Below are 10,976 nucleotides of genomic sequence, written 5' to 3' on the forward strand. Positions count from 1 at the left end.
GCTCTGTCTGTGCCTGAGTGGTGGTGTGGCACAGTCACAAGCCTCATCCTGTTCCTCCACTCCCACAACCCCCCCCCCCCCACACACACACACTCCCTGGCTCCACAGTATATAAATCCAGATCTGCTTTCGTTGGAGAATTGACTCTCATAGACAGCTCTATCTCCCATTCTCTTACATCTGCTGCATATGCTGTGATCCTCAGCTGCACATCATGTCCGTGACTTGGTCCTCCAGGATGTCGGCCGGTGGTGGCCATGGCCTGTCTGGGGGAATAGGAGGCGGTGGAGCCAGGTTGGGCTTTGGCTTTGGGGGAGTTGGAGATGGCTTTGGAGGTGGTGGCAGTAGCTTTGGGGGAGGTGGCAGTAGCTTTGGGGGAGGTGGCAGTGGCTTTGGGGGAGGTGGCGGAGGAGGCTTGGGCATGGGGCTGGGCTTGGGAGGTGGACTGGCTATGGGGTCTGGGCTGGGGTTGGGTGGGGGAGCAGGGGGTGGGCTGGGTTTCGGTGGTGGCTTAGGTGGAGGTGGAGGTGGTGGTGGTGGAGGTTATGGTGGAGGTTATGGTGGAGGATATGGTGGAGGTGGAGGTTATGGTGGAGGTTATGGTGGAGGTTATGGTGGAGGTGGAGGTTATGGTGGTGGTGGCGGTGGAGCCCTGATGGCCAGTCCTGCCTTCGCTATGGGACGCACCATGGCAGCAGGGGGGATCGGTGGCGGGTCGGCCATGGCATTGGGTACCTCTCTGGGCCCAGCATTGGCTCCTATGCGTTCCCGGCAGGCAGAGAAGAACATGCTGTCCGGCCTCAACGAACGTTTCTCATCGTACATGGGCAAAGTGAGAGTCCTCCAGCAGGAGAACGCCATCCTGGAGGCCAGACTGTCCCAGTTGTCGGGGGGTGCGGACATGGGGTCTCCAGAGTCCTCCAGCACCACCACAGCGGAGTACGAGGCTCAGCTCGGCGAGTACCGTGTTACCCTGGAGACGCTCACCCTGGACACCATCAAACTGGAGATCGAGCTGGACAACGTTCGTGGCACTGCCCACGAACTCAAGGCCAAGTGAGTGTCCATTTCACATATTTTATTTCACTTTCAGAGAATGATTTAATATATTGGTTAGAGTACTAGCACAATACAACTATCAATATTCTAACTCGGTCCACCTTTAATTAGCCAAATACTGTAAGCAATTGAACATTCAAGAAGCAGCTATTACTTCATTCGGTTTGATAAAACTATATGAAAACTCTAAACCGTGATCCTTTAAGACTCCTCAATTTGTTGAAAATATGCCTCTTGACCGGATAGCTTTTATTTTGCATAGCAAATGTTTTAAAAAATCCTCCTCCCATATTCATCTGGCCCCTCTATAGACAAGCTTGATGGTTAGATGTAACTTCCTTGTACAGCTGAATGGTGCATTAAAAAGTTTTTTTAATCCTCCTCCCATATTCATCTGGCCCCTCTATAGACAAGCTTGATGGTTAGATGTAACTTCCTTGTACAGCTGAATGGTGCATTAAAAAGTTTTTTTAATCCTCCTCCCATATTCATCTGGCCCCTCTATAGACAAGCTTGATGGTTAGATGTAACTTCCTTGTACAGCTGAATGGTGCATTAAAAAGGTTTTTTAATCCTCCTCCCATATTCATCTGGCCCCTCTATAGACAAGCTTGATGGTTAGATGTAACTTCCTTGTACAGCTGAATGGTGCATTAAAAAGGTTTTTTAATCCTCCTCCCATATTCATCTGGCCCCTCTATAGACAAGCTTGATGGTTAGATGTAACTTCCTTGTACAGCTGAATGGTGCATTAAAAAGGTTTTTTAATCCTCCTCCCATATTCATCTGGCCCCTCTATAGACAAGCTTGATGGTTAGATGTAACTTCCTTGTACAGCTGAATGGTGCATTAAAAAGGTTTTTTAATCCTCCTCCCATATTCATCTGGCCCCTCTATAGACAAGCTTGATGGTTAGATGTAACTTCCTTGTACAGCTGAATGGTGCATTAAAAAGGTTTTTTAATCCTCCTCCCATATTCATCTGGCCCCTCTATAGACAAGCTTGATGGTTAGATGTAACTTCCTTGTACAGCTGAATGGTGCATTAAAAAGGTTTTTTAATCCTCCTCCCATATTCATCTGGCCCCTCTATAGACAAGCTTGATGGTTAGATGTAACTTCCTTGTACAGCTGAATGGTGCATTAAAAAGGTTTTTTAATCCTCCTCCCATATTCATCTGGCCCCTCTATAGACAAGCTTGATGGTTAGATGTAACTTCCTTGTACAGCTGAATGGTGCATTAAAAAGGTTTTTTAATCCTCCTCCCATATTCATCTGGCCCCTCTATAGACAAGCTTGATGGTTAGATGTAACTTCCTTGTACAGCTGAATGGTGCATTAAAAAGGTTTTTTAATCCTCCTCCCATATTCATCTGGCCCCTCTATAGACAAGCTTGATGGTTAGATGTAACTTCCTTGTACAGCTGAATGGTGCATTAAAAAGGTTTTTTAATCCTCCTCCCATATTCATCTGGCCCCTCTATAGACAAGCTTGATGGTTAGATGTAACTTCCTTGTACAGCTGAATGGTGCATTAAAAAGGTTTTTTAATCCTCGTCCCATATTCATCTGGCCCCTCTATAGACAAGCTTGATGGTTAGATGTAACTTCCTTGTACAGCTGAATGGTGCATTAAAAAGGTTTTTTAATCCTCCTCCCATATTCATCTGGCCCCTCTATAGACAAGCTTGATGGTTAGATGTAACTTCCTTGTACAGCTGAATGGTGCATTAAAAAGGTTTTTTAATCCTCCTCCCATATTCATCTGGCCCCTCTATAGACAAGCTTGATGGTTAGATGTAACTTCCTTGTACAGCTGAATGGTGCATTAAAAAGGTTTTTTAATCCTCGTCCCATATTCATCTGGCCCCTCTATAGACAAGCTTGATGGTTAGATGTAACTTCCTTGTACAGCTGAATGGTGCATTAAAAAGGTTTTTTAATCCTCCTCCCATATTCATCTGGCCCCTCTATAGACAAGCTTGATGGTTAGATGTAACTTCCTTGTACAGCTGAATGGTGCATTAAAAAGGTTTTTTAATCCTCCTCCCATATTCATCTGGCCCCTCTATAGACAAGCTTGATGGTTAGATGTAACTTCCTTGTACAGCTGAATGGTGCATTAAAAAGGTTTTTTAATCCTCCTCCCATATTCATCTGGCCCCTCTATAGACAAGCTTGATGGTTAGATGTAACTTCCTTGTACAGCTGAATGGTGCATTAAAAAGGTTTTTTAATCCTCCTCCCATATTCATCTGGCCCCTCTATAGACAAGCTTGATGGTTAGATGTAACTTCCTTGTACAGCTGAATGGTGCATTAAAAAGTTTTTTTAATCCTCCTCCCATATTCATCTGGCCCCTCTATAGACAAGCTTGATGGTTAGATGTAACTTCCTTGTACAGCTGAATGGTGCATTAAAAAGGTTTTTTAATCCTCCTCCCATATTCATCTGGCCCCTCTATAGACAAGCTTGATGGTTAGATGTAACTTCCTTGTACAGCTGAATGGTGCATTAAAAATGTTTTTTAATCCTCGTCCCATATTCATCTGGCCCCTCTATAGACAAGCTTGATGGTTAGATGTAACTTCCTTGTACAGCTGAATGGTGCATTAAAAAGGTTTTTTAATCCTCCTCCCATATTCATCTGGCCCCTCTATAGACAAGCTTGATGGTTAGATGTAACTTCCTTGTACAGCTGAATGGTGCATTAAAAAGGTTTTTTAATCCTCGTCCCATATTCATCTGGCCCCTCTATAGACAAGCTTGATGGTTAGATGTAACTTCCTTGTACAGCTGAATGGTGCATTAAAAAGTTTTTTTAATCCTCCTCCCATATTCATCTGGCCCCTCTATAGACAAGCTTGATGGTTAGATGTAACTTCCTTGTACAGCTGAATGGTGCATTAAAAAGGTTTTTTAATCCTCCTCCCATATTCATCTGGCCCCTCTATAGACAAGCTTGATGGTTAGATGTAACTTCCTTGTACAGCTGAATGGTGCATTAAAAAGGTTTTTTAATCCTCCTCCCATATTCATCTGGCCCCTCTATAGACAAGCTTGATGGTTAGATGTAACTTCCTTGTACAGCTGAATGGTGCATTAAAAAGGGTTTTTCCTATGCTGCATGTTGTTGCAGGTTTGACTTTGAGCAAGGTGTGAAGTTTCAGCTGGACTCTGACATTTCAGCTATGAAGAAGGTAAAGAGAGAAACAAAGAGGCATTTATTTTATTTACTGGGATAATGGTGTACATATTTATGGACGTACTCCTCCTCCCCCATGTCAAAATTCCCTACTCTCCCTCCGAATTCATTCAGCGTGTAGATGTACCACTATCGCTCTCTCTTTCCAGGACATAGATTTGGCATCTGAACTACGCATTGATTTGGACGCCAAGTACTCCAGCTTGAAGGACGAACTGGACTTTGTCAGCAAGACGCAGGAAGAGGTACAGAGAATTAAGTGTTTATGTTTATGAGTATAGTAAATTAGTAATAGTAAATTAAGTATGAGTATAGTAAATTAACAATGTCATTATTTTGATATCTGGTTGTCGAAGTGTATGTGTTCATCACACCTGACTCACTGTCTACCTGACTCTCTGTCTACCTGACTCTCTGTCTACCTGACTCTCTGTCTACCTGACTCTCTGTCTACATGAATCTGTCTAGCTGAATCTGTCTACATGAATCTGTCTACATGAATCTGTCTCGCAGACTCTGTCTAGCTGAATCTGTCTAGCTGACTCTGTACATCACTGTCCAACTTCTATCCGCACAGGAATTGTCCACTCTGCAGTCTAAACTGGGCACCACGTCTATGGACACGTCTGTGTCCATGATTGAGGTTGACACGGGCAAGTCCTTTGACATCTCCACCGCTCTCAACAAAATCAGGGTGGAGTACGAGAAGTCTGTGCAGCAACACAGAGATGAGGCGGACGCCTACTACAAACTGAAGGTTCTTCAACAATTTACTGCACCTATCTAACTGCCAAACCTGGACTGGCCTGTCTGTCTAGCCTGTATGTCTACCCTGGCCTGTCTGTCTGCCAACCCTGGCCTGTATGTCTCTGTCTGTCTCTGTCTGTCTAGCCTGGCCTGGCCTGTCTGTCTAGCCTGGCCTGGCCTGTCTGTCTAGCCTGGCCTGGCCTGGCCTGGCCTGTCTGTCTGTCTGTCTGTCTGTCTGTCTGTCTGTCTAGCCTGTATGTCTACCCTGGCCTGTCTGTCTGCCAACCCTGGCCTGTATGTCTCTGTCTGTCTCTGTCTGTCTAGCCTGGCCTGGCCTGTCTGTCTGTCTAGCCTGGCCTGGCCTGGCCTGTCTGTCTGTCTAGCCTGTATGTCTACCCTGGCCTGTCTGTCTGCCAACCCTGGCCTGTATGTCTCTGTCTGTCTCTGTCTGTCTAGCCTGGCCTGGCCTGTCTGTCTGTCTGTCTAGCCTGGCCTGGCCTGTCTGTCTGTCTAGCCTGGCCTGTCTGTCTACCCTGGCCTGGCCTGTCTGTCTGTCTGTCCGTCTAGCCTGGCCTGTATGTCTCTGTCTGTCTGTCTCTGTCTGTCTACCCTGGCCTGACTGTCTCTGTCTGTCTACCCTGGTCTGTCTGTCTGTCTGTCTGTCTGTCTGTCTGTCTGTCTGTCTGTCTGTCTGTCTGTCTGTCTGTCTGTCTGTCTGTCTGTCTACCCTTTCTACCCTGTCTGTCTACCCTTTCTACCCTTTCTACCCTTTCTACCCTGTCTGTCTGTCTGTCTGTCTGTCTGTCTGTCTGTCTGTCTGTCTGTCTGTCTGTCTGTCTGTCTGTCTGTCTGTCTGTCTGTCTGTCTGTCTGTCTGTCTGTCTGTCTGTCTACCCTTTCTACCCTGTCTGTCTACCCTTTCTACCCTGTCTGTCTGTCTGTCTGTCTGTCATAACAAAGCATACTTTTTGATACTTTCTCGTAATCTGTATGGTTTAACACTACTGAGTGGCAACTACCTGGTACCAAGTGACAAAATGGAGCTTGTTTAAATGAGCTAATCCCAAAGAACGTAAATAGTGTTTTAACAGGGAGCGTCTCTCTCCTCCTGCAGATGGAAGAGATACAGACCGCTACCGCCAAGAGTTCGGAGGCTGTCTCAGAGGCCAAGATGGAAATCTCAGGGGCCCGGAAGGAGCTGCAGACTTTCAGTCTAGAGCTCCAAGGCCTGGTCACTGCAGTGAGTGGGACCCTCCATCTTACTACTTCACCTCACACTAAAAAAAAAGCACTATTGGGCCAAGATCGCCACTTGAGATCTGTGTACGTCATCCATATTAGGATAGTCGTCAATATATTTTTTTCATGCAAAAAAAAATCTCTCTTTGACATCAATGCATGATTTATGTAGAGACCTGTCTATCTTGTCTTTCTCTCACTATTTTCATGTCGACATGTACCCACGTGTATTTTGGGTCCCTCTAGTGTATCCTCTTTACAGTAAGGTTTTGGGGTGGGAGGGGACACCTAAAATTTTGATCTCACAGTCTTGGTCTTATCTCCCGAGTGGTGCAGTGGTCTAAGGCACTGCATCTCACTGCTAGAGGCCTCACTACAGACCCTGGTTCGATTCCAGGCTGTATCACAACCGGCTGTGATTTGGGAGTCCCATAGGGCAGCACACAATTGGCCCAGTGTCGTTTGGGTTTGGCTGGGGTAGGCCCTTCATTGTAAATAAGAATTTGTTCTCAACTGAATTCCCTAGTTCAATAAATGCAAATAAAATGCCTCACTATGACCATGTGGAGAATCCCCACCAGAGTGCTATCACAAGGCCAATTTCAGAAGAGAAACCACCTGCATTTAAACAACTGAGTAAGACCTTGTGCAAAATGTACCTCAGGCAACAAAGCAAAAAAAACATTTTCACACGGTTCACCAGCTACACCGACTGTTTAACTGCTGTTTCAGAACACTGCTTCCCAGCAGATCACCTTCAGACTTTATGATAAATCACGTCAGGAAGTAGTATGCAGAAGACACAGGAAGTGGTTGAATCTGTATCAGGTTCTCTGAGTGACAGGAAAGTCCCACAGATGACACCAGCTCTGAATGCGCCAGACAGACTTCCTCAGAGGGAACTTGCACAAATTCATTTGCAGTTGTTTTTTTTCTTCTGTTGAACAAAAAATGCTGTTCCTTTCTTAAACAAGAGAGGATTTTCACTGTCTAAAGATCTTTGCTCATCCAAGACATTACAACATGCAAATACAATAGTTACTATAGCTAAATACTGGTGTAGAATTCATCATCTCTCTAATTATTCCCCATCTCACTCAACTCTCTACTTTCCATGTATTCCCTGTCTCACTTCTACTTTTCTCACATAATCTCCTTCACTCCTTTACCCTCCTACCTTACTCTGTCCGGAATCCCAGCCCTCACACTCCTCCATTCCTCTGCTCTCTCTCCACCCCTTCTCTCCAGAACATGTCCCTGGAGCAAAGCTTGGCAGAAGCCCATGCCCAGTCAAGCATGGGCGTGGCCGGGTACCAGGGTCAGATCTCCAGCTTGACGTCGGCCATCGAGGTGGCCAAAACTGACCTCCACAAGCAGATCATGGCCTACCAGGAGCTTCTGGACGTCAAGCTGGCTCTAGACGTGGAGATCTCCACTTACAGGACCCTGCTGGAAGGAGACCACCTCAAGTCAGTACAATAAAAACACATACAGTATTAAAAGGATACTGTGAGATTCTGGCAAAGAATGTGTTATTCTACTTCCCCAGAGTCAGATTTGTATTTGTTATAAATATAAACAATTAGAATAAGGCTGCCACAGCAGCTTCTCTTCTTGACGCCCAGCAAATGTAAGGCAATTAAAACAGCTATACAAGTTATAAAAGTTATAAAAGTTATAAAAGTTCTAAAAGTTACAAAAGTCGCTGATACCATTTTTATGTCTCTGCGTTCAGTTTGAATTTAAGTGGTGTAAATGAAGGCATGTGTACTGGTTTTTAGTCAAATTTAACATAACATATAATGTAATCTAAAAAGACTATAAGGAGGGATTTAACTGTCATATTTTCACTCTTTTTCCTCCAGATTACCTGAGACATCCGGATTTACAACATCTTCCTACAGTTTCTCGGGTGAGAAACATTTGAAACAAGGGAGTATAGTGGAGGTGAATAGAGTGGCCAAAAATACCATGTGGGAAAATACAACTCAAAATGGCGGTGCGAGCACCCATAGGCTTTCAGTGAGTGGCGACTTTTTAACCCCTCCCCCTAAAAAAGTACCCAAATGGATGTCACACAACAGTTAAAAATAATAATACAAATTGAAAATATAGATATTTTTAAATAACTCAGGATGGGCCCTTTCTAAAATCCTATATCTATTTTACATTTGACTAATCGATTTATCGAGAAATCTTAACTAATCCATTCTGGAGATGTCCCAGTCAGACCACCTGACCGATTGTTTATCAGTAGGACCACTGGAGCTGGCATGGAGGGGGCAGGAGTGCTGGGGAGTGTGGAGGGAGAGTGTCGGGGTAGTGTAGGGGGCAGGAGTACTGGGGAGTGTGGAGGGCAGGTGTAGTGTAGGGGGCAGGAGTACTGGGGAGTGTGGAGGGCAGGTGTAGTGTAGGGGGCAGGAGTGCTGGGGAATGTGGAGGGCAGGTGTAGTGTAGGGGGCAGGAGTACTGGGGAGTGTGGAGGGCAGGTGTAGTGTAGGGGGCAGGAGTGCTGGGGAGTGTGGAGGGCAGGTGTAGTGTAGGGGGCAGGAGTGCTGGGGAGTGTGGAGGGCAGGTGTAGTGTAGGGGGCAGGAGTACTGGGGAGTGTGGAGGGAGAGTGTTGGGGTAGTGTAGGGGGCAGGAGTACTGGTGAGTGTGGAGGGCAGGTGTAGTGTAGGGGGCAGGAGTACTGGGGAGTGTGGAGGGCAGGTGTAGTGTAGGGGGCAGGAGTACTGGGGAGTGTGGAGGGAGAGTGTAGGGGTAGTGTAGGGGGCAGGAGTGCTGGGGAGTGTGGAGGGCAGGTGTAGTGTAAGGGGCAGGAGTACTGGGGAGTGTGGAGGGCAGGTGTAGTGTAAGGGGTAGGAGTGCTGGGGAGTGTGGAGGGCAGGTGTAGTGTAGGGGGCAGGAGTACTGGCGAGTGTGGAGGGCAGGTGTAGTGTAGGGGGCAAGAGCACTGGGGAGTGTGGAGGGAGAGTGTAGGGGTAGACAGAGCCCTAGGGAGTGTGGAGGGAGAGTGTAGGGGTAGACAGAGCCCTAGGGAGTGTGGAGGGAGAGTGTAGGGGTAGACAGAGCCCTAGGGAGTGTGGAGGGAGAGTGTAGGGGTAGACAGAGCCCTAGGGAGTGTGGAGGGAGAGTGTAGGGGTAGACAGAGCCCTCATTCACCTCCACATTTCCATCCTGCAGGCTGGGACGCTCCCCGCTCCAGCACTCCCCAGGGCTCCCCTTTACCTCCCCTACCCAGGCTAGATACAAAGGCAAGTTCACACACATAGAGGGAGCCTCAGGGTAGGAGAATGGAAAACTACCATTCTGGTCATATTATTTTCTCCGCTGAAGTCTGTAACACGTTTAGCAACAGGGAAGTTGCTGAACAGCTTTTTTTTGGGGGGGGGGGGGGGGGGGGGGGGTCACAACATCTCATGAGTAAAAATTTTGAATATGGCTAAACAAGGTATCTCCCTCGCTATCTCTTCTGTGCTCTTTCTCCATCCCCTCATCTGGTTTTCCTTTCATATCTGTCTTTCTAGCTGGAGGTGGAGGAGGGGGAATACAAGTTAAAGAGATCATAACAGGTCAGTCATTTTGGTACGGTATCAACCTGTCATAACATGTGTCATAACAACCTGTCATAACATGTGGTGAATCCAGGTGAAAGCTATTATTCCTTATTGATGTCACGTGATGTCCACTTCAATCAGTGTAGATGAAGGAGGAGGAGGAGACAGGTTACAGAAGGATTTTTAACCCTTTTGAAACATGGATTGTGCGTGTGTGCCATTTCAGAGGGTGAAATGGTGCATGACAAAATATTTAAGTGCCCTTGAATAAGGTATGGTAATAGTTTCCCGTGTGTATCAAGAATGATCCACCACCCAAAGGACATCCAGCCAACTTCACACAACTGTGGAAAGCATTGGCGTCGACATGGACCAGCATCCCTGTGATACACTTTTGATACCTTGTTAGAGTTCATACCCTGACAAACTGAGGCTGTTCTGAGGGCAAGGGGGGGGGGGGGTGTTCTTAATGATTTGTGCACTCCGTGTAACGTTTACATGTCGTCACGGCATCATGTAAAGCCATTAGTCAGTACACAAAACCGATGCAGACCATCCTAATATTGAGTTAATTTTTGATGCCAAATCTAATTACAGTACTACCCTAACATTTGTAATATTGATGTTTTTTTGTACTTCACTCACTTTGCTCCCCTTTAGAACACACAGAGACCTCCCTGATGTCTGAAACCGCATCCGCAGACTCTGAATCCACCTGATTCCACCAGGGTACCTCTGGAACGTTGGACGTTCAGATGCTCAAGGAACTCTTTTAACCTATGCCCCCCCCCCCCCCCCCCCCCTATGCCCCACTTTCCCTGATTTATAGACTACACAATAAACATTGCATCTTACACCTGACCCCCTGCTCATTTATGTTGGCTCTGTTACATTATAAAGTCTTGGATATGTTATTATACTTTACGTTTTTCAAACTCATAATTTTATATGTGAATGTGTGACTGAGTGTCTGTGCACTCATCAATTTACTGTGTTTTGATTAGAAATTGCATAATTACATTAGTTGCGTAATTATTTGTGTTTGTGAGTAGAAACAGGATAGTTGGAGAGTGCATGTGAGAATGTCAGTGTGTGTGTGTGTGTGTGTGTGTGTGTGTGTGTACGCTTCTCTCTGTCACCTCTATCCTGTTCCTCAAATATCGTTATT

General features: G+C 46.1%; 1 protein-coding gene across 2 annotated transcripts; it reads left to right on the forward strand.

Moving 5' to 3' along the window:
• Positions 1-117: 117 nt before the first annotated feature.
• Positions 118-10,662, forward strand: LOC116357797 (keratin, type I cytoskeletal 10). 2 transcript variants are annotated; one of them, XM_031806843.1, is made up of 9 exons: positions 118-1,056; positions 4,200-4,260; positions 4,415-4,510; positions 4,843-5,022; positions 6,126-6,251; positions 7,499-7,719; positions 8,116-8,162; positions 9,779-9,823; positions 10,469-10,662. In XM_031806843.1, exons 1-9 carry the CDS (start codon positions 215-217, stop codon positions 10,525-10,527), a joined length of 1,677 nt encoding a protein of 558 aa, XP_031662703.1. In that variant the 5' UTR covers positions 118-214; the 3' UTR covers positions 10,528-10,662. The 2 variants fall into 2 exon arrangements, with proteins under 2 accessions (XP_031662703.1, XP_031662704.1); XM_031806844.1 differs by having other exon boundaries at positions 8,116-8,197; positions 10,469-10,580.
• Positions 10,663-10,976: the final 314 nt, after the last annotated feature.

Source organism: Oncorhynchus kisutch, linkage group LG27 (assembly GCF_002021735.2).
Source record: "Oncorhynchus kisutch isolate 150728-3 linkage group LG27, Okis_V2, whole genome shotgun sequence".
Lineage (NCBI taxonomy): Eukaryota > Metazoa > Chordata > Actinopteri > Salmoniformes > Salmonidae > Oncorhynchus > Oncorhynchus kisutch.